Source organism: Sycon ciliatum, chromosome 1, assembly GCF_964019385.1.
Source record: "Sycon ciliatum chromosome 1, ocSycCili1.1, whole genome shotgun sequence".
Taxonomy (NCBI): domain Eukaryota; kingdom Metazoa; phylum Porifera; class Calcarea; order Leucosolenida; family Sycettidae; genus Sycon; species Sycon ciliatum.
The window spans coordinates 85905290-85926437 of NC_088643.1; the positions used below are offsets into that span (position 1 = coordinate 85905290).

The 21148-nt window shown below is 46.1% G+C and overlaps 2 protein-coding genes across 3 annotated transcripts; one reads left to right on the forward strand and one right to left on the reverse strand.

Moving 5' to 3' along the window:
- The first annotated feature begins 494 nt into the window (after positions 1–494).
- LOC135806054 (phosphatidylinositol-binding clathrin assembly protein LAP-like) lies at positions 495–16160 on the forward strand. 2 transcript variants are annotated; one of them, XM_065320200.1, is made up of 19 exons: positions 495–827; positions 917–1059; positions 2826–2901; positions 3593–3695; positions 3891–3930; positions 5734–5790; positions 6174–6233; positions 6863–6914; positions 8554–8660; positions 8849–8890; positions 9388–9479; positions 10792–10990; positions 11391–11721; positions 11937–12161; positions 12865–12886; positions 13132–13219; positions 13766–13816; positions 13972–14247; positions 15279–16160. In XM_065320200.1, the coding sequence occupies exons 1-19, from the start codon at positions 704–706 to the stop codon at positions 15288–15290; spliced, it is 2100 nt and encodes a 699-aa protein (XP_065176272.1). In that variant the 5' UTR covers positions 495–703; the 3' UTR covers positions 15291–16160. The 2 variants fall into 2 exon arrangements, with proteins under 2 accessions (XP_065176272.1, XP_065176273.1); XM_065320201.1 differs by having other exon boundaries at positions 496–827; positions 11394–11721.
- Positions 16161–16518: 358 nt separating this feature from the next.
- LOC135806058 (protein angel homolog 2-like) lies at positions 16519–20981 on the reverse strand. The gene is made up of 4 exons (XM_065320204.1): positions 20497–20981; positions 19870–19939; positions 18963–19237; positions 16519–18296 (listed from the first exon to the last, which is right to left on the reverse strand). Exons 1-4 carry the CDS (start codon positions 20719–20721, stop codon positions 17673–17675), a joined length of 1194 nt encoding a protein of 397 aa, XP_065176276.1. The 5' UTR covers positions 20722–20981; the 3' UTR covers positions 16519–17672.
- Positions 20982–21148: the final 167 nt, after the last annotated feature.

The window sequence follows — 21148 nt, forward strand, 5'->3', positions numbered from 1 at the left end:
ATCTACGTAGCCATCGCGGTGTGAGTCGGACTAGCGACGCCGCGGCTACACTTTTGAACGGAAAAAAGAAAGACGCAACTGGTAAATCCCAGAACGTGCAAAATGGGCTTAACTGAGCGTCTCAGATAAATCTCAAGTGAAAGAAAAGACTAAAGCCAAGCCCCCCCCCGGCCCCCTTCTCTCATTTTTACGCATGCGTGGGATCTACTACAAAAAACCTTTGCCTTTGGCTTTGGTTTCCGCATGCATCTGCCGCGCTAGCTAGACTCAGGTCGCGTGATATCGCGGTGCGCTGTGTCGACTCGATCGTCGTTACGACGCGTCTACTGCATGCACTGGCGCGGCCATGGGCCATGGCATTGGCCTTGGCAGCACTGCGTAGCCGGCTGCATGATGCATGGACTGACATGGAGGTCAACATACACAAGCTGTGCTGGGTGTACATTTTGATCGCGATGCATGAAACTGCACGCGGAACATCTTCTGTTGCCAACGCTGGCCCGTGCAGATCCGCAAACTCAAGTCTCTACGTTTGCATGCAGATTATCTGAGCAGGATTTTTGTGGCGTCTCTGCAGTGCAGTGCCTCGGCTCGATCTGTACGTGGAGTTTACAGTTGGCTCGTTGCTCTGCTTGCTCGGATTTATTGCTGTTCTGGGTTGCCAATGCCATCGTGATTTGGAAGGAGAGACAAAGGTGGCTGCATGGCGTCTGCTTTGGATAAGCTCACTGCTGCCAAGAACAGTTTGGCCGGTGACCAAGTGAATCTTACTGTTTGCAAGGCGACCAACCATGACGTTCTTGGTCCCAAGCGGAAGCACGTTGATGGTGAGTGTCTCTAGCAGACCAATTTCCCAAGAGTTTCTAGAAATGAATGATAGTGATCTCATCTGGGCGTGTACTGTGTCTTACTACAGTGCTCCTGACATGGTCGAACAACCCCAATTTGTCCATCCCCGACCTTGCTGATCGGTTGTTTGGCCGAGTTGCTGATGCTAACTGGATGGTTGTCTTCAAAGCCATGATAGTATGTCACGAGCTGATGGCGAAAGGGGGAGAGGTATGGTTTATTACATCGTGCTGTTTCCTATACGTTAATTGTGTAGTAATGAACCATTGAACTGCTCGAGAGTAAAGTGCTTGTAAAATCCCCCCGAGCAATATTTGTACATGAACTTACTTTATTGCAATTACTTTTAGTGTGGGGTATTCTTCATTGAATGTTCTTCAATTTTGTCATTATGTGATAAAATTGTTTCGAACATTTGGTATAATATTATGCTCTTCCCGAAAATTTGAATTCTAAATTGCCACATGGTGCGGCAATTTACATTCACGTGATAAAACGTGTACCATATGAATGCTACTTTGTACTCAGTTATTGCTCTAATGCAAACGAATTTAGGAGAATGCTTCCCTGGTACATGTACAATAACAATGTTTGGTAAATGTGAGAATACCTTGATCTCTGCTGTGGGATATCTTTTTGTTGAACATTCCATAGCCTATGTTAGCTGAGGGTCATGGCCCATTGGCCTCAAAAGTGTCTCTAAAACACGTTTTGAAGTTGCATTGAAGTGCCTTGGATTGTGACAAGGCTCAGAAGGATATGGGGACATTGCATTCCAGATTTGCCAGATAGGAGATTTGAAGTGGAAGTTCTGCCTATTTCAATACACAGTCTTCTGGCGACATTGGTCCATGGAAGCTGCAATGCTCTGTTTGTCCTGTGACCCCCTTGAAATTTGTACTCCTCCACCAAAATGAGAAACGTGAACTCTACCACTTTCTGGAGGCTACACACTCTTGCATGTAGTGTAGCTTGAAAATGCACACATTGCGGTCAAATGTGAGTAGGGACGGCTCTCTCTCTCTCTCTCTCTCTCTCTCTCTCTCTCTCTCTCTCTCTCTCTCTCTCTCTCTCTCTCTCTCTCTCTCTCTCTCTCTCTCTCTCTCTCTCTCTCTCTCTCTCTCTCTCCTAATCCATAATTTGTACAAATGTGATAATGTAGTCCCCACAATTCTTGATAGTCACTGGTTTGAGAGAAAGACGCAAACGAGAAAAGTCTGAAGAAAAAAATTGACTGTCATCACCAGGACTCTAACCAGGGATCCTCGCTCGAGGCCGGCGATGCTCTAGCCACTGAGCTATGGTGTAGTCGTCATCCCAGCAGAGATCGTTCAACATTTTCCTCAGACTTCAGAATTCTTGATAAACATGGTTTTATGCCATTACATGCATTTTCCATTTTGGTAATGACATCCCCATGGTTATCAACTATTTCACCCACTTCAAAGTACCGTAAAGGCACATCAGAATGCAATTACCCAATCACCGTAAAGGAAGGGTGTCTTGCAGTTGATGTTCTTGGTGCGTGCTGTTTACTCCTATGCCACACACAGTGCACAGCACATGTCCTGACCAGCATGAACCTTTATCCATCCGAGGGTGAAATTACAACTGTAGTCAAACTCGTGGATAACGACATCAGGCCAGCCACAAGATTTATGTTGTTACCTCGCGGGGTGTCGTTATTCACACTGTGCTATTCAAATGACTTTGTATGTAGTGACCATAATTGGAAAACATGCATGCGAAATTTCTGTTGAAATTATTCATCTAACTGCATTTTCTTGAGGATACTTTGACATCTTGCAAGGTATGGGTAGTAGTTTGCTGAGGATACTTTGACATCCTGCAAGGTATGGGTAGTAGTTTGCTGTGTAGTAGTGCCGTGGGTTTCATTTTCACACGGTGAAGGATCTATCACTAATGCTGTATTTTGTAACATAACGCTTCTTCCTGACTGCTTTCCCTTATTCCAGCGCTTCATTCAGAATCTTGCGTCTCGATCATCCAACTTTAATGTGACGTCCTTCTTGGACAAAGGCAACATTGTTGGTAGGTGGACTTAATCACAATATCACCAAAAGACTGGGTGGATTTGCATAATCCTTGCAGATTTTCATGCTGTGCTCTGGAGAATCGAATGGGATCAAAATGTGTGGTCTTGCTACTGAAGGGCGCGTGTGCACGCACACACACACACACACGCACGCACATTGACTTCGACCATGACACACAGCTGCTGGCTATGGTGCCGTCATAAAATAAACACAACAAAGAGAGGAATGGAGGTATGATTACAGCTTTGCGGTAGAGCACCCGGTCTCGTGCACAATAGGCTTAAGTTAGACCACGTGGTCTATACGACACAGCTTTTAGAGGTGTTTTTTCTGGCAAGTAGTTCCCTCCTTTTGGTCTAGCTTGTTTGTTTATCATACTCACATGCACATGCACATGCACACGCACACACACACACACACACACACACACACATATACACACACACACACACACACACACACACACACACACACACACACACACACACACACACACACACACACCATGTATACGCCCGTCGCAAGAGTAGCACGCAAATCTGCAAATGCACTGGATGTGCACCCACAGATTTTCTCTTTATAGCAACGATAGCGGATCTGATTCTGATTGAATCAGAACAAGACAAGCGCCAGATAACTGCACACACACTTTTAAAACAGGTTGCTGCCCATTTTTCTGCTTTTAGGCTATGACATGTCCCCGTTCATCCGTCGGTATGGCCACTACCTGAACGAAAAGGCCCTGGCATACCGACAAATGGGCTATGACTTCTGTCGGATGAAGAAGACGTAAGTGGAGCTCACTGTGTGCTTGTACTGCGTGTATGTCTCGCATGCTTTATGTATACATGTGCTTATCACTTCTGGTGTCACTCTCGTCACCCTTTCCTATATTAGTCTCGTATCTCCCAACAGTCCCAATCTCTAGCAATGATGTGCGATTATTTGGTCAAAGTGGACTTGTTGTGTTGTTGCTTCTTGCAGTGAGAGTGGCACGGAACTGAGAACCATGGACTTAGCAAAGGTACTATACGTTTATTTTGGCTGCGCAGTTAACATTTCAGTCTTCACAGCAATCCCTCCAATGTTTGCTGATGACCTGTGCTACTAGCCAAACACTGGGGGAGGGGGTAGCTGGGAATCTTATCCGAAGTATGTGGCATATACAAACCATTATTATGTGAAACATTGTACATGTACTGTAGAACGGCTAATTGTAGCGGGTAAAAATTTTAGCGTTTTCTGAATCTGGATCAATTCACGATGACATACTTTTGCGATCCAAGTTTCAGACTTTAAAAAGAAGGATGACTAGTACTGTACTGTACATGCACAATTGTGATTGGGGCGGCACAACTTTAGTGAACAGACTCCTTTCACTAAAGTCGCTATAATATCACCGTCGTTAAAATTAGCCGTTTTACAGTAGATGAGTTCTGCACAGGCATGGTTTTGCATTCTACTAGGATTCTCTTCAATCTGAGAGCTACCAGCTCAGGACCCTCGTTATGCTGATCCAATAGTAAAATGTAAAAATGAGAAAGGACACATGGGTTACGAGTTACGAGTAACTGTCCACTGCTGTAGCAAGATAATGAGCAGTCAGAAAGTGCGATAACTACGCACAAAACTGATAGACTACTGAGACATTCAACGACCTGACACCTACAGTGCTGGCAACTGAAATCCGACCACTGAGCGGTGCGCGCTCACATCGCAACGACCCAACACGGGGTTGTAAAACTACGAAATAGAGACCGCTAGAATGTTAACGCACCGCTCAGGGGTCGGATTTCAGTTGCCAGCACTGTAGCTCTAGCTCTAACTTGTTACAGTAGTGGACTGTTACTCGTATCTCATAGCCCATGTGTCCTTTCTCATTTTGCAATATGGAGATCGGGACGGGCTTATGTTCTTGCATTGCAAAGACATTTCTATCAGCTCGAGTAACATGCACGATGCTTCACGCTATGATCCTGCCGTTGAAAGCCTTGTTTGAATATGGGGATGAGTGTGGGTGACCAGCTCTATTTGACCGGTACAGGACAGTACGGGATAGCGCGCCAGGCCTGGCGCTCACGTGATCATGCCCGATCGTCTGGACACACACACACACACACACACACACACACACACACACACACACACACACACAGCAAACACACACATACGCCATGAAAGCCCTATTTGAATCTGTGGGTAAACACGGGTGGCCAGCTCTCTTTGACGGTACGGTATGGGAGTGTCTGCTCCAGAGCCGTGTCAGCCAGGTTAGCAACCCGGTTGGGAGGCACTTGGACCCGTTTGGAAAAAAGACCCGGTTGAGAATACATAATATTATTATACATCAGGGAGTCCTAAAATATTTACTTCTCCCTGATGTACATCCAGTAGCCACACTTATACGTACCTGGCTCTTGACCCGGTTGGAAGAGTTGTGCCAGGTACTCTAATTTCAGAAATTTTCGGTGCTCAATATTTTCGGTATGAGGGCAACAGGCCAGGTTAGGTGAACAGAAATTTTTGGTACAGAGAAGCAGTTCCCTATTGGATTATGTGTATTAGTGTTTGTTCGGTGTATTGAAATTTTAGGTATGAAACAGACGCACCGAAAGTACCGAAAATAAAAGTACACCGAAAATTTGTGAAATTACAGTACACGTGTACCTGGTTGGTTTGAAATCCTAGAGCATACACTGGGGACATGTACGGAATTGTGTGCAGACGCTACCACCGGTATTCATACCGTCTTTTGCATAGCTTCGGGAATACAGTAGCTCACTGGTTGTCTCCCGTGCCCATTGTGTTGTGTTTGCACGCTATGTAGTTGATGAAGACCCTTCCCGTTCTACAGAAGGTCTTGGATGCCTTGGTTGATTTCCAGGTAAGTGTACGTGCGTGGGCCGTGGAGCATGTACAGGTCATGTGTTGACATGCTATTCTAATCGGTCCAATTTTATTGGAATGAGCGTGGTGCGATGGAACCAAGAGTAAATTAATAAGCTCCCGGGAGTGTGCAACATGCGCTTGAAAGTTGTCGGAGCTAGTATGTCTCCATACTGAGGACTATGTGTGCCCCCACCCACACCAGTACATAACCGAACCTGTACCAAAGCAAACCTGGAAATCTTTCCTCTTTTGGTAATTAGGTAACGTTTTACCCCTTGTGTTCTGATGATAATTTGTGCGATACCCTATCGCATGCTGGTCTTCTCCTTTTTTATACTGTTATGTATCTTATATGTTGTACTCCTTTCGTTGCTGCAGGCTCACCAAGGAGAGTTGTCGAATGGTGTCATTAACTCGGCATTCCTTCTTTTATTCAAGGTATGTTGTTGTCAGTGGGAGTTGCAGGAGTATACAGTCCATTAACCCCAAACTGGCACCGCAACTTTGCTAGTGGTAGACGTAGTGAATATAATTATATCCTGCTTTGGGTAACTCCTACAATCCTTCCTTGCCACGGTTGAGTCTGGAAGAGTAGTAGTCAGTCTGTCTGGTCATGTTTTTCTTGGACCCAATATTTAGTCTACCAAATTTGTTTCATTCATTGGTCTGAAGGACTGAAAGGGAAGTCTGATAAAATTGACTGCCGCCACCAGGACTCCAGGGACCTTTGCTACAGTCCGGCTGTGCTCTAACCACTGAGCTATGGTGCAGCCATCAAATTTGTTTTGATAGGAATTGTGAAGTCGCGAAGTAGTGGGGAAAGTCGTCAGTGAATCTGTGGCATACCTGAGTGCTTGAGTGGTTCAATAATCTTTCATTGGCCGAACCGACTCTGCATGGAGTGTTATGCACCTGTATTGTCTTGCTCATTCTGATATACATGTAAGCACTGGTGTTACTTGTGATACGGCTAAAAGCCTAAAACCTATCGTACGTTCAATAATTGTTCACTTCTGTCACACTTTACAAAGTGCATACTGATAAATGTTTTGTTCATCTTGTTGCAGGATCTTGTGAAATTGTTTGCATGCTATAATGACGGAGTAATAAATCTTCTTGGTAAGTGGCTAGCTGTGTACAACTTGCTGTTTTTTTGATGGCACAACTTATTGCTTCTGCCTACTTTTCACAGTTGGGCATGCCAGATCTGTAGAGAAAGGCAGAAGTACAGTAGTTGAAACGCATTTATGTGCATCTTCTTGTTCCGTGCCTTCCTGTGGCGGACACTGGATATCCGGGGGGGGGGGGGGGGGGGGGCAGCCAGTTCAGTATGAAGTACAGTCGTCCCTCTCTAATCCGGCACTTGTTTATCCAGCACCCTTGCAAACCAGCACACTTTCTGGCAAAACGGATTTTTTCAGTTCATTTTCTACACTTTAATCCGGCACCAGGATGTACACAGTAACTAACGGATGGGACAGAGGCATTGTACAGATCACGTGCATTTAGCACTTACCATCGACCATGAGTTACAAACCTATCGCCGTTGTCTGTTATTCTTGTTTTATTTTTTGATCTTTCGAATAGATCCCGTGCATTGAGCACCTATCATCGAACATGAGTTATGTGCCTATCGCCTGCTGTCTTTAATACATTTATTTTTTTCTTTTATTTATTTTTGTTTTCCTCTCTGCCCACTCTGCCTGTCTCCTGGCACATGCGAATACGTGGACTTACCGTTGACGTAAACGCGGGCGTGCATATAATAATAATAATAATAATAATAATCCGGCACTTGAATTCCGCCTCCAGCAGCGATTTTCTGCAACAAATCACTCAAACTGTACATAATTCGATTTTCTAATCCAGCAGTTGTACATCACATACTTTCAGGGACCATTGTAGCATACACAACACATGTAACATACACTTGAGAGTATCCTATGCCAGTGCATAGAATATTCCCGGCAAGTGTATGTTAAAGACATGCATTCCACAAAGTACTTGGATTGACACAGAAAATCCCTACGTTTTGACGTACGACACAAACATGTATGTTAACATGTGGGTCGGGTTGGAGGGCAGGTTTTGATAATCCAGCACCCTTGTTTATCCAGCAGAAAATGCTGTTCCAAAAGGTGCCGGATTAGAGAGGGACGACTGTACGCTCCCAACTTACCCAGGGGTGGGCAACTCTGTATGGGCTTTCGATTGGGTCCGCCAACTGTGGAAACTAGCATCACGTGGTGTAGTGTCCACGTTGAATGGTCCCAGTCTGTTTTTAGCGAACCGTGGAGTTGTAAAATAGCACTCCCCGACAGTAATCCACGCAGATTATGCGAGGCATCCGCATGATGGTCGCAGATATCCGGACGGCATGCATGCTAGCCTACGCTGTGCGTAGTACGAAACATTCTTGGAAGACTTGATGTGGAGTTTCATCGTCAAAGACCCCATGTCCAGAGTTACAGTCTTGGGAGCTTATTTAGTCTTCGTACCCTGAATATAGCATAATTGTCTTTCTATTGGCACTGGGCAGAATTATCGTGCCTTTATGAACCAGCCCTCTATTACTGACTATTGACTGCATTTTCATTGAATGGCATGAGAACAAGGTACAAAATCGACGAATGAGAAGGGGATGCTGCCCCTCTACCCCCTTTGGCTAGAACCCTGGAGAGTATTTTTTCACAGTTTTTATTTTCTTGTGTCTAGTGTCACACGTTGCGCACTCTTTGGACTGTTTTTCCACCTGCAGAGAAATTCTTTGACATGAAGAAACCCCAAGCGAAGGAATGCTTGGACCTGTACAAGAAATTCCTTGTTCGCATGGACACCGTCTCAGAATTCCTGAAAGTGGCTGAGGTAGGCAACTGTGAAATTTGCACTGCACTTTCTACGTATATATAATGGTCCAGTGTGGTGTGTTGAGTCTGGTACCTTGCCTTTGATCTACAATAGGACTGCAGTCATGTTTGCGTGGTGCATGCATGGCTTTTAGCTTTGCGTTTTCTAATCTGTTTCTATTTGGGTTCTGCGTTCACTCCGTGCAGAACCTTGGAGTGCATAAGGACGAGCTGCCCGACTTGTCAAAGGTGAGAGATTTCTTTGTTTAGGCTCAGGTTGCACTATCTTGTGCCATGTGCTCCTGTGTCTCGTTTGGCTTTCACTCCGCACAATATTTGTTGTAGTGTGGTTTTGTAACAATTTTGGTTGCTTCCAACACTGGAGTTCGCACTTTCCCGCCATCTTGACTGTATACTTGAATTCAACCAAATTCAAAGGATCAGTTGGGGAAGTGAACTGCCTGAAAAGAGAATAAAATGCCAGACCCTCCAGGACTCGAACCCGGAACCTTGCTTGTCATAAGCAACGCTTTAACCATCTGAGCTATGGGACCAGGCTGAACCTAGAAGGCGCTGACAAGTTTTCACTCCAAAGGCATTCACTTCCCTGACTGGTCCTTTGAATTTGAAGTTCTCCCAATCCTCTCAAAATCAACCAAAATTCTTATAATTATTGCCGAAGTCACTATTAATTTTCGTGGCTTTGTAACATTAAACTAATATAATTGTACTTTTACACCGTTCAGGCACCAGGCAGTTTACTGACAGCCCTCGAAAACCACGTTCAGACAGTGGACAAGAAGACCCACCAGTCTCCGGCAAGACCTGCAGCAGCTGGGTAAGAATTCTGTTTTTGTTTGACGCGTACTGCTTGTATGTTGATGAGGGAAACAATGGAAAACTGTCTCGTATGCCAGTTGCCTAGTATTTGGACACATTTAACATATCTGTCCAACTTGTTATGGAATGGACTCGGATGGAGGTGGTGTTAGTGGACAGTATACCGTAAAGTACCGCCAGAGCGCCCCACCATCTCATCCTTTCGTGGTCGTAGCGTGGAGGTGGTCTGCTGCCTGTAGGTCATACGACATGAACCTTGTACACATATTCTTAGCCTGTCACCAGGAAACCCTATAAGGGTTTGACATAACGCTACACATAAAGACCCTATATATAGGGTTAGGACCCCTAAAGAAAGGGTTTGATCAGTCCTCACAACTGGGCACACAATACACACAGTTTCACTTGGTTTTTTTGATATTTTCACTGCATTGCCATTGATGTTAGCAGGAGCGCTCCTACGACGTGCGCGAGTGTCGCCGCATTTGCTGTTTCCGACCCACGTGTGGATCAGCTGATGCAGAAACGGCAATGGCGGGAGCGGCAGCTGCGACAGCCGCTGTTGATGCTTCGCCTTCTTCTTCAGGAGCATCCGACGCTGCTGGAACATCGACATCATCATCCTAAGTCAACACCAGGTCGCCAGGAACATTCTCATCGCCCGAGTTCGTCTCCACTAACTCAAGTTGCTCTTCCTCCATCGTGAAAAATCAAACCCTAGATATAGGGCCTAGAATTTTTTACGACAGCGCTGCACTAAAACTAACCGTACTCGAAGAAAATAGCAACAAAATGTTCACGGTCTTCAGCAAGAGAACCCTTCGTACATTCTACGTATGTGGGCACAGGCGTCTAGTTGCCATAGCAGCCAAGTGGGCTCTCAAGAGAGCACAAGATAGAACGCGCGGCTGCAAACCCTATAAATAGGGTTTGACAGGCTAAGAGATTGCACGGTTTGCAGTCAATCCGTACCTTCGAGTGGACGCAAGCTCCACACAAAAACCTGCCAAGTGTGACCTTAGTACACTAAGATTCTCACATCGTACACACTTCGTTGCACTCTGCCATACGATTTTCCTTTCTCTGGCTGTAAAATCAAGGTGGGGCGCTCTCGCGAGATGGGGCGCTCTGGCGGTACTTTACGGTAGTTGTAGTTCCTTGGTCCTTTTTTTCTATAAACTTGTTAGTGTGTCTTACTTACTTGCATTTTATGGTCCGGATTGTGCTGTGTTGTATGGAGGCTAAGTTGTATGTAACCATCAGGCCTTTCCTTTCTCTGTCATACTCTTGTGTTTTTTCTGTATCTGCAGGTCAAGTAATGTCAAGGTTGGATCTCTTGTCTTGCCAGCCAGTACTGCAGCTGCTCTTGGTGTTAGTCAGGATGCTCCCCAATCAGCAGTTACAGCATCACCCACCTTGCCTCCGCCAGGCCAAGCGAATAACCAGCAACAGCTTGCGGAGAAGAAGAGGCAGCTGGAAGCAGAACGTGAACGCCTTCTGGCACTCAAGGTAAAGCCTGTGCCTTTCAGTATTTAGTTGGATTGCAGTCATGTTCTTCCTTACCCTTGCTGTCTATGGGGGCTTTTGTGCATTGAATTGATTGGGGCACTATCCTGATGGCCTATAGTATCTCTCGGGTGATGGAGCTCACGAATTCCCCTTTTTCAGTTTTTGTCAGCTGTTGTTTGCATTTGTCGTCATTCTCTAATTTACTTTGGGGTTGAGTGTGGAGAGTCTAGAGGTTGTCCTTATGATGAGCTAGCCCCCATCTGTACGCAAGCGTTCATGTAGCACTTGTTTGCTTATTCGAGATCAAATGCGCTGATTGGTTTTCAGATACTAACATTACATTTCCCTTGGCTTAATCATTGTGTTATATATTTCTCTTGCTTTGTGCATCTTTTGCCAGCAGCAACAGTCAGGTGCACCAGCATCGACATTGCCTCCTAGTCAGCCGCACCTGGCACAAGTAGCCGCCGCAGCACCCGCTCCAGTTTCTACAAATCCACTAGAGGATCTAGCTGGTCTTTCTCTGGGCGGTGCTGCCCCAGCTGCAATGCCATTCCAGGCACAACACGCTGCCAGCCAAGATCTCTATGCCCAGCCGATGAAGGGCCCCAACATGGGCATGGCACAACACGCTCCTAGCCAAGATCTCTATGCCCAGCCGATGAAGGGCCCCAACATGGGCATGGCACAGCAGCCACAACAGCAACAAGCATTTGGTGCACCAACAGCAGGTTAGCATTGTTGTCTTAAAGTTGCATCTGGATTCTAAATCAAGCTGCTGTGTGAAACCCGTCGTTGCAGAAGGACATGTGCGGAATACTTGAGTCCAATCTGTTCATTCCATAACAGGCTGTGTTGTCCATGGACGGGTTGTATGAATGGGTAGATCTAAAATGTGTCTCCAACTTACTGGTTTTCTTGATTGTTTTCTTTCCCCTTCATGCAGCATCAACTAATCCGTTCGGTGGTGCCGGGGATGATTTATTTGCAAATCCTCAAGCTCCTCCAGTAGCTGCTGCGCCGGCAGGTTCAACCTCCGCACCACTTGGTATGGGCGAAATTCTACAGCCGCAGGTTATGGGAGAGTTTGGAACGAAAGAAGAGCCCAAGAAACAACAAGGCCTTGGAACGGATCTCGATAGCAGTCTTAATATCGCTGCGCAAGGTTTAAGTAAGTGAATCTTTTGGTTGTGGTCAGCAGTAATATCTTGAATTGCCATCAGATATCCCCACCACTTGAGCGAATCCAGAACCAGTCGCTTGAAAGTAGTCTTTGTACACGCAAGGCAAGACATCACAGGCTTCTACCTTCGGGTCGGGTTCCACTGCTGCTCCGTGGCACTTGGTTGCATGCAGCGGAGCAGCGCGGTTCCACCGACACTCACCATTTGCAGTACTGCGGTTGATGAAGCACTCTTGCGTGAGTGTACGGTTATGGTAGATACAAATTCCCGTAAATCTGGCTGTCCAACCTGTCAGTTCTCCTTAGTTGAGCGTACAGTGACTGGCCCAAGCGATCGTAATGAAGTTTGTGACGAGGAAAGCTTTTATAATCCAGCTCAAAACGTCACAGTCAGAGTGTGCTGAGACAATTACAGCAAGCTTTGCACTTGTCTAAGGGCCATAATGCCTAATGGATGATGATGATGCAAACCAAAATAATAGTGCTCTGCCGAGACAAGGAGAGGCAACGAAATACATTGACGTTCTGCTACATTGCTCCCTTGTACAGAGAGGTGGAAATGGGTAGTAAAGTGCACTTTGTTTACGCGCCTCATGCACTGTACTGCGTGGCATGTGTGAGCATTCTTTACATCCATTATTTTTGTTTTCTCTCTATTTTCTCTCTCTATTTTCTCCCTCTCTCTGTGCAGCACTGAATGGCCAGTTAAGAAAGTAAGTGCAACTACGCAACTGATGTGATGGTTACAAAGGATGTGTGCTTTACGTGTGCGAGTGTGACCATGGTTTTTTAGAGAGCTTGTTTGGTATAGTAGAATGGGGCCGTCCAACCACTACCACCAGCAACGTTATGTGTAGAACATCTATCTAAATGTACTTTGCACCAGCGTGGTGGGCATTTACAGCGGATATTAAGGTAAACGTTTTCTGGTGGTGTCCTTGGCTCTGTGCATTTGTAGGCAAAATCAATTCCAGCCGCAGCCGACAACAGCCCGGACGGGAGGTGCAAACTGGACACCATTGCAGCAGAGTTCAACTGTAGCACCTGTAAGTCATTCCTTCTCTCTTAATCTCATCTTGGACGAATAAAGTTCACAATACCGTAAAGTACCGTTGATCCTCCCCCTCTCTAATTTCTACCTGTGAAGTGTCTTCTGTGTATATGTGGAAAGGGGGTGTTGAACGGAAATGTACCCTGTTGGAGACGATACATGCCAGTGCAGGTAGGTCTGCGGATTAAGGTGTGCGCAGTCCAGCACGCAAAGTCGTATCTTCCACGTTGTACAGTTGACAGCCTCTATCTAATTCTAGTCCCGTGCCGAAAACCCGGGTAGCGATGCCACGTGAGGGTCAGATCAACGGTACTTTACGATGCATGCCATTTCTCTTGAATGGCTATTAAAATACAGTACTGGCCAGTGAAATGCAGTTTGTCCTCAGGTATAGCGCCCAGCACACTGCAGACCAGTGTATATGTATCATAGTACGCGAACAAGTTGTGCAACAGCAATTTCGTATTTTTTCTGGCCCATTGACTTTATGAAGCCCATGTGTGTCAGTATACTGAAAACCTCTCTGTTTTGTTTGCTTCAGGCACCAGCAATGACGACTGGAATGGCTGGGAACTGGGGTTCCGGCGGAATGGTGAGGAGAGATATGTCTTACTTTTGGTGTGTTATTATTATTATAGTCTTCGCCAACTGTATTTAGCTTTTCCTTCTTACTATTAACAATAGTGTGCCTTCTATTGCAGCTGATGTGGACAAGTATTTTGTGTGTGTGTGTGTGATGCCTTGCAGGGGGGCATGCAAGCCGCTGCTGGCAGTGGTGGTGCAATGTATGGTGCCCCAGCAGCAGCACCGATGGGCATGGTACCAATGCAACAGCCGGCAATGGGTGCAGGAATGGGTATGGGCGCTGGCATGGGTATGGCTCAGCAGCGTCCCATGTTCGGTGCTGCTGGCATGGGAATGCAGCAACCAGCAATGGGCGGTGTAGGTATGGGAATGGGTATGCAACAGCCGCAGCAAATCGGTAATCCTCAAGATCCTTTCGGCCCTGTGCCAGGTGCTCAGGTAAGCCGTAGATAGTGCTCTCATTTTTTTGTAATCCTATCAGTATTAGGTCTGGTTTACATTGTATTCTTGTGCAGGATTGTGTGATAAGAGGTTCAGCAACTTGTTGCCAACGCCTAAATGAAGCGAAATCAATTTCGTGTTGTTTTGGAGTTGTGCTGCATGCTTGCGATCAGGTTCAGTGACTTGTCGACGAGGTCAACCCCGAGTGCAGTGCGGTTGGGTGTTGAATTTCTGTGGCCAAATGTCCACATGCATAATGCTACGTACCAGTATTATAGAATGTACCCTACTTCCTTTCCTCACAGAAGACTTTCTAATTTGGGGTGCAATCTCAGAGCTCCTTGTGAATCCAACAGCTTTTGTTAACGATTCCTATTCCTAGCCACGAGATCTCAGCGACACTCCAAGTCTAACCCAGACCTGGCCCAATTACTCGCTTTGTGTGAAACAAGCAAATCTCTAAACCACAGTACAGTGTTGCCTGATGATTGCGAGAGCATGAAACTTGAAGTAGCAGCAAACAAGCCTTGATTGTCCTTGTTGTTTTGTGCTGTACCACTATAAACACTGCATGTACTTGGATGTACTGTGCACATAGTACATGTGTGTGTGGGGGGGGGGGCAAAATTAAAATGGAGAGAAATTATTCAAGAAAAATTGAAAATGGGGAAATGGGTGTTTACTGGCCAGGAAAAGCTACTACAATTAACAGTCTGTTGGAGACCAGTCTAAAAAGTGAGTGGCGGTCAATTCATCGGTCTTGCAAGCAGTTGAACGGTATAATTCCAGCACAAGTTGTGATGTCTATTATTAACACAGCTTGTTTGTTATCATTCCTCTGACGATGGATATGCGTGTGTGTGTGTGTGTGTGTGCGCGCACGCGCGCGCGCGTGTGTACACGTGGATGTGCGTCTCTAAAGAATGATGTCATGGTAGTGCTCCACCGTATGGTCACTTGAAATGTTGTTGACACTGGATTGGCATGTTCTTGTGTTTCGATACCTTGCTTCTTCTCTATGTCTGCAGAGCCACTTCTAGTATGTATGATGTCTTCTAGTTCCTGGGATGGCAGCTTCAGCGCTGGCCTCCCCAATGAGATATTTGCAGTCTATCATTGTCGTCGCTATTGTCGTTGTCGTCCAGAGCTGTATGTGGGTGGTTAGATGCACTCAGTCAGCCTCATCCTGCACCACTTCATGAAAATATCAATACATTCAATTTCACAGCCAGCCCACAATGCACAGACGCTTTTCGGGTTTCCCCTTTTCTTTTTTTGTATATTGCCATTGTTCTGTTGTTTGTGGAATTTGAAATGCTCTTTTATTGCTCTCTTATCTTGCGTAACTTCGCTACGTGCCTGGCTCTTAATCAGCTGGTGTGCTGTGGCTTGCGAGTGTGTGTGCGTGTGTGTGTGTCTGCGCTTTTTTTTTGTTATGTTGCCTGCCAGCATCACAGCTGGCTATCATACTTGGTATTAAATATTATTCTTCTAGTTGATTGTGCTGGTGATTTTGCAGAGTGAATGGCATTGGGTATTTATCCAATGACGGTAGGCCCATTCTAGCTATTTCCTTTTTTGTTTTTTTGTTTTTTTCATTTGCGTCGTTTGCTCTTCCCCTATTTTCACCAGCATTTGTTCTCCTGCACTGTACCACACAGCTGCAGTACCCTTATGTGTTTTGATTTATTTTTTTGGCTTTTGAGCTGTGGAGCAATTGTCACTTAGTGTATTAACCATGTGTCTATGTCTATATCTGATCCCCCCCCCCCCCCTACCGTTCCCTCCCGCTGTCCTCTTTCTTGCTTCATCTTTCTCCTCCCTTGCGTCCCATGAAACTCGTGCTCCTGTTTTCTATCCTCATCAACTTGTTTATGAACCAGCAGCCAACTTAGGCTGTCGTCATGTTACCACCACTTTGCCAATGTGTCTACTTTTAGCTGATGTGGCAACTGGTACTTCAGTATGACCATCACCCGTATTTTCCGGAGCATAGCTATAAGCCGCACTTTTAGCGCTCAAAATTCACCCGAAAGGGGGGGGGGGGTGCGGCTTATCTCCGATGATCAAATTAACGGTGATACATAGGGTGGATGTCTGTATTTCGTGGCAAAAAAATGGGGGTGTGGCTTATACTCCGGAAAATGGGGTACCTCACTTGTCCAGACCATGATCCCTAGGCCCTTGTCATGGCTGAAAACTTGTGAACACACTTGCCAATTCATGCAGCAGTGTGAGTACCAGGGAGTCGTAAACAGGGTCACCTGGTCACTGTGTGGTACCGTGCTTTCATTGTGGAGATAATCACACTAGCTACAAATGGAAATTTTTGATGGATGATTTAAAAAGCAATGTGCACACCTCAACCTGGGGAAAGCCGAAAGAAAAAAAACCCAGACAACGATTCAGATGGTACATAATGGTAAAATGATAGGCACAGATTGGTAATAAAATAAACCCACTAGACATAAGTACTAGCCTACAGCAGTCTGATGATCAGACTTTGGCGTGAAACTCTGAGTAACAGCTACTTGTAACAACCAATAACTTGTTCCATCTTGTCCACAGTGTGCAGCCAGCTCCACACGTTGTGTTTTGGGCACTATGGCAGCAATAGTACCTGCTGCTTGTGTGTAGCCTACAGTTCACTAGTCAGATGAATATTGTAGAGGGTAGCACAGCAGGGCGGCAAGACGGAGGACGGTAGTTCACTGGCAGCAGTGTAGCATACGGTAGCTCGGTGGTAAGGTACGAGGTCAGGACATGAAGTGAAGCGGTGGCCATTGAAACCAGATCGACAGCACCGGAGCAAGCTGTAAGCGTGCACACGGACACTGTCACACATCCATCTTGTCTGAGCTGCGTCAGGCATGAATATTGCTTCAAACAAACACATGGCACGCATTACTAAAATAATCAATAGTGGCAACAAACCTGTGATAATGACTACAAGCTGGGAAGGCGATCCCAGATAAAGAAGTAAGAGTACAGTCATAATTAAAAATTCAACTCAAAACCTATAATGTCACATCCTCTAGTGCATTCAGTTGGGTAGGTGCTAAGTCAGGTACTAGATACTGCAACTAAAAGGTTAGCTATCACAAGTGTTACAAAAACCGCTAAAAAGAACTAAAAAGTAATCACCAGTGGAATTAGTCGAAGGCATGATAAAAGTATTCAGGAGTTGTGGATGTCAATGCGGCTACAAAGCTGTGCGATACCGGGGTGTGGAGCTGTGTCGCCAGTACACAGCAGCATCTTGATACTTTGAGGAAGTATGACAGTTAACACGGTGATGATGTAGCGGAGCAGAGTGCGAGCCGATGCTTAACTAGTGAAATGGGTGGAGGATCTAGGACCCTTGCCTAATAGTAGGTCCAGGGTACCTACTTCTATGTGAGACTAGTTATTGCCTTATTGGTCTAGTGCAGCGCATCAGTGAACTGCAATGTAGCCTGCAATGCAACATGATCCGATGATTGTACATCATTGGGAAGTGCCTCTTCCTTCCTGACGTCAGTCTGGGAGGGCAGTTGGCGAGCAGACAAGAGACGCAGTGTGCGCCGATACGCCACTGGACTGCTGGTCTCACACCAACTGGGACTAGGCGCCTGGCTGCTGAAAAAGATGTAGTCCACCGTTGTACAAGCACGTAGGTGCAGCGTGGTGAATTTGTTCTCGCCAGGCGAGTGACGGTATGCTGAGTCCAGGCACATGGAATGTCTTAGCGTGTGATGGACCGAGCAAGGTGCTCGTTCAAAACAACAGTTATTAGAAATCCCTAGCCGTTCTGGCAGAAAATGGGACCTACCAGCGGCTATTTCTCTGAGTGAGTCCCGAGCTCCAGAGACATGAGCATGCTCACCATCAATCTCCTTGGCATTCAGGTTACTGTAATTTAATTTACCTCGAAGCACCAACTGGTGCAGTGGGCTATTCGGACGCGCGTTAAAGTCTCCAGCTACCAGCACAGGACAGCGTGTGTGAACGCCACCGGGTCCTATCAAAGTCGCCATTTGCTCCACTTCCGCCAACAATACCATTACCTACACCGCAAGCACACATTCAGCCACAAACAAGAACACAGAAAATCAAAACAGCGCCCAATTTCAATTCCAAAAAAATGAATCAGAAACATGTTCAATTGACAGCTGTGCTGAAGACTCACAAGTAACAGTTATACTAGCCAATAGAGCATTCCGTTGAGTTCCTGAATGCCACTGATCAGATTGGATCAAACCATCAAACACCACCGCAAATGTTAACGTCAAATAGATTCGAACCAATTTCAAGGTGTATCATTCTCCATCTCAATCGGTCGTTATCTTCGTACAGGCCAACGGGCGCTGACAGGGCACTCGCTTCTACTCATACACTACACTGTAAATAATGATATACACAGGGTATGCAGGGCAAACCAGCTGATAGCAGTGCACATTGCATGAATGTATAATGCGTAGTATACAAAGTGTCAGACTCTGAGGTCCTTGCTGCAAAATACCAATAACTTTCTCGTGACTCCAAGTTTCGTGTTCAAACACACTCATCGGTCTGATGAGTGTTTTTGAACACGAAACTCGGAGTCACGAGAAAGTTGTTAGTCTCTGTTGTTCTGGCTTGTGTGATGTGTACTTGTAGTACACACAGAGCAGCGTATGGCGTACAGAACACGTGCAAACAGACTATGGATACAAACGCTTTCATCATAGTACCTGGGCCAGCTTGACATCACCACGGTTGTGGTTGAAGAGCAAATGTGTATTCGCCACACACAGCATTTCTGGAGGGCTGCCTCTACGAGAACCCATCGGCGAGACGCTCTCCAATAGGAGCAGCACGGCAACATTATCACGGTCCAGTAGATGACAGTCTTTCTTCCTGTACTCCACAAACTTCTGGCCGACTAATTTAAAGCAGCTCGTACGGTAGAAGGTTGCACAGCCATCAGTTTTCCTACCTGTCCGTGACATGAACACGCCTGCATAACCTGCAAAGCGTTTAATATACAGGCAACCATGGAAATACACACACACATACACACACACACACACACACACATACACAACACACACACACATAACACATACATACACAACACATGACACACACACACACACACACACACACACACACACACACACACACACACAAACAACAACGACGACAACAACAACGGCAACGGCAACGACAACGACAACAACAACAACAACAACCAAACACACACACACAACAAACACACACACACACACATACACACAACAAATACATGCACACATGCACACACACACACACACACACACACACACACACACACACACACACACACACACACACGCACGCACACGCACGCACAGTGGACATTTTGCGCAGCTGATACCGGTACTTCGTCAAGAAGAGAAATCTGAATATAGATCTTCCATTCAGAAAAGACGGATGATGACAGTAACTTACACATGCCACACACGTACAAACATACTGGGACAGTCTTAAGACCTGTATAGGGCACCAAAGAAACTCAACTTCAGTGCAAAGAATAAGTTGACGGCCATGTAGTGCAGCCCAGGCCGAAATGGATCAAAAATCTGGGAGCACGAGAGATCCGAGAGCAACCTTCCTTACCCTGGTCCCGGAGGCGAGGAAGGAAATGCTCCGTAAAGTGCTTTTGCTCAACCTCTTGCAGGCACACAATCTATGCAAGACAACAACCATGACAACAACACACCACACACTAGTAGAACAGGGCCTGCAGTTACGGATTGGCTGATGAGCGTTTACTGATACGTCCACTCAGGAAAAACAGCGGCAGGTTGAGTTTCCGGTCACACATGCACTCAAGAGTAGTGCTTCCGATGACGCGATACCGCAGCAATACCATAGCAACTGCGAAAAGCAGAACTATCGCTACAGGGGAAACTCAAATCTGCTGGCTCAAAAATTCTGGGAGTGGCGCTCTCGCTTCTGCGGTTTCGCTTCTTCGGTTTCGCTTCAGCGGAAAACACGGCGTCCTGCTGCATATGGACTTGCTAAGAAAAATGGTATGCGCATGATGCGCATGCGCGCGCACCCACCCACACACACGCACACACAATTGTACAACAAAAAATGTTAAAAACATTCAAATCTGGAATAAGATTGAGGCTTGAAGAGCCCACTTGAGTCAGAACGTTCTACTAGTACTAGCAAGACGTATGGGGCTATGTGCTCTTTGTACTAGTAGTAGTACTCATGAATTGACAAGCCACTTACATCTGCCTTGTAGGACAGTATTTCCTTCAGCAGCCTCCCCTTGCGATACTCCCAGTTCAGATATGGGCCGTTTCTATCCGGGTAAAGGTCTGGATTATTGAAAAGCAACTTGTCTGACAGCACGTTGTATGTTACGATGTTGACTGTTTGCCCACCACCATCTTTTCTAGCCACGGTGTCCATGTGGCGCGTACTAAAAACGTCATCTCTTCTTCTCTGAGCCATTCTGACGATCAGAATTTCCAAACATGAGAACAAGTACTGAATAGGCAGCACAACTTTGAAATACCTCGAACGCCTTTTATTGCAGTGAGGTGGGGGGCTTTTATGAAGCACTCCGAGAAGGAAGTCTATCTCTGGTGTAACTGTGCACAAGCTGCTGGCAGCCTGCAGCCCTCACGATCACATGAACCTCAACCTCCACTGGTTGTTTCGTTTGTTTCTTTCTACTGGATTCTGTCATGTAGCTGCAACCTGCACACACAGTCGGCCTCACAGACACACACAGACAGCATGCATAATTCAGATCAAACAGGCCGCCGGCTAGCTCAGTACTGATCTGACAGTACTAGCTAGCAGCGTACATGCTTCAGCGTGGGGAATTCCCCGTCGGGTTGCCATGCCCCACAAAATCAAAACCATGCACCTGGTT

Coding starts and splice junctions, on each gene's coding strand:
- LOC135806054 (XM_065320200.1), top strand. CDS start 704: ATGGCGTCTGCTTTGGATAAGCTCACTGCTGCCAAGAACAGTTTGGCC. Junction 828..916: donor CAAGCGGAAGCACGTTGATG/GTGAGTGTCTCT, acceptor GTCTTACTACAG/TGCTCCTGACATGGTCGAAC. Junction 1,060..2,825: donor TGATGGCGAAAGGGGGAGAG/GTATGGTTTATT, acceptor CCCTTATTCCAG/CGCTTCATTCAGAATCTTGC.
- LOC135806058 (XM_065320204.1), bottom strand. CDS start 20,721: ATGGCTCAGAGAAGAAGAGATGACGTTTTTAGTACGCGCCACATGGAC. Junction 19,238..19,869: donor TCCTCGCCTCCGGGACCAGG/GTAAGGAAGGTT, acceptor AACGCTTTGCAG/GTTATGCAGGCGTGTTCATG. Junction 18,297..18,962: donor GTGATGTCAAGCTGGCCCAG/GTACTATGATGA, acceptor CTTGCGGTGTAG/GTAATGGTATTGTTGGCGGA.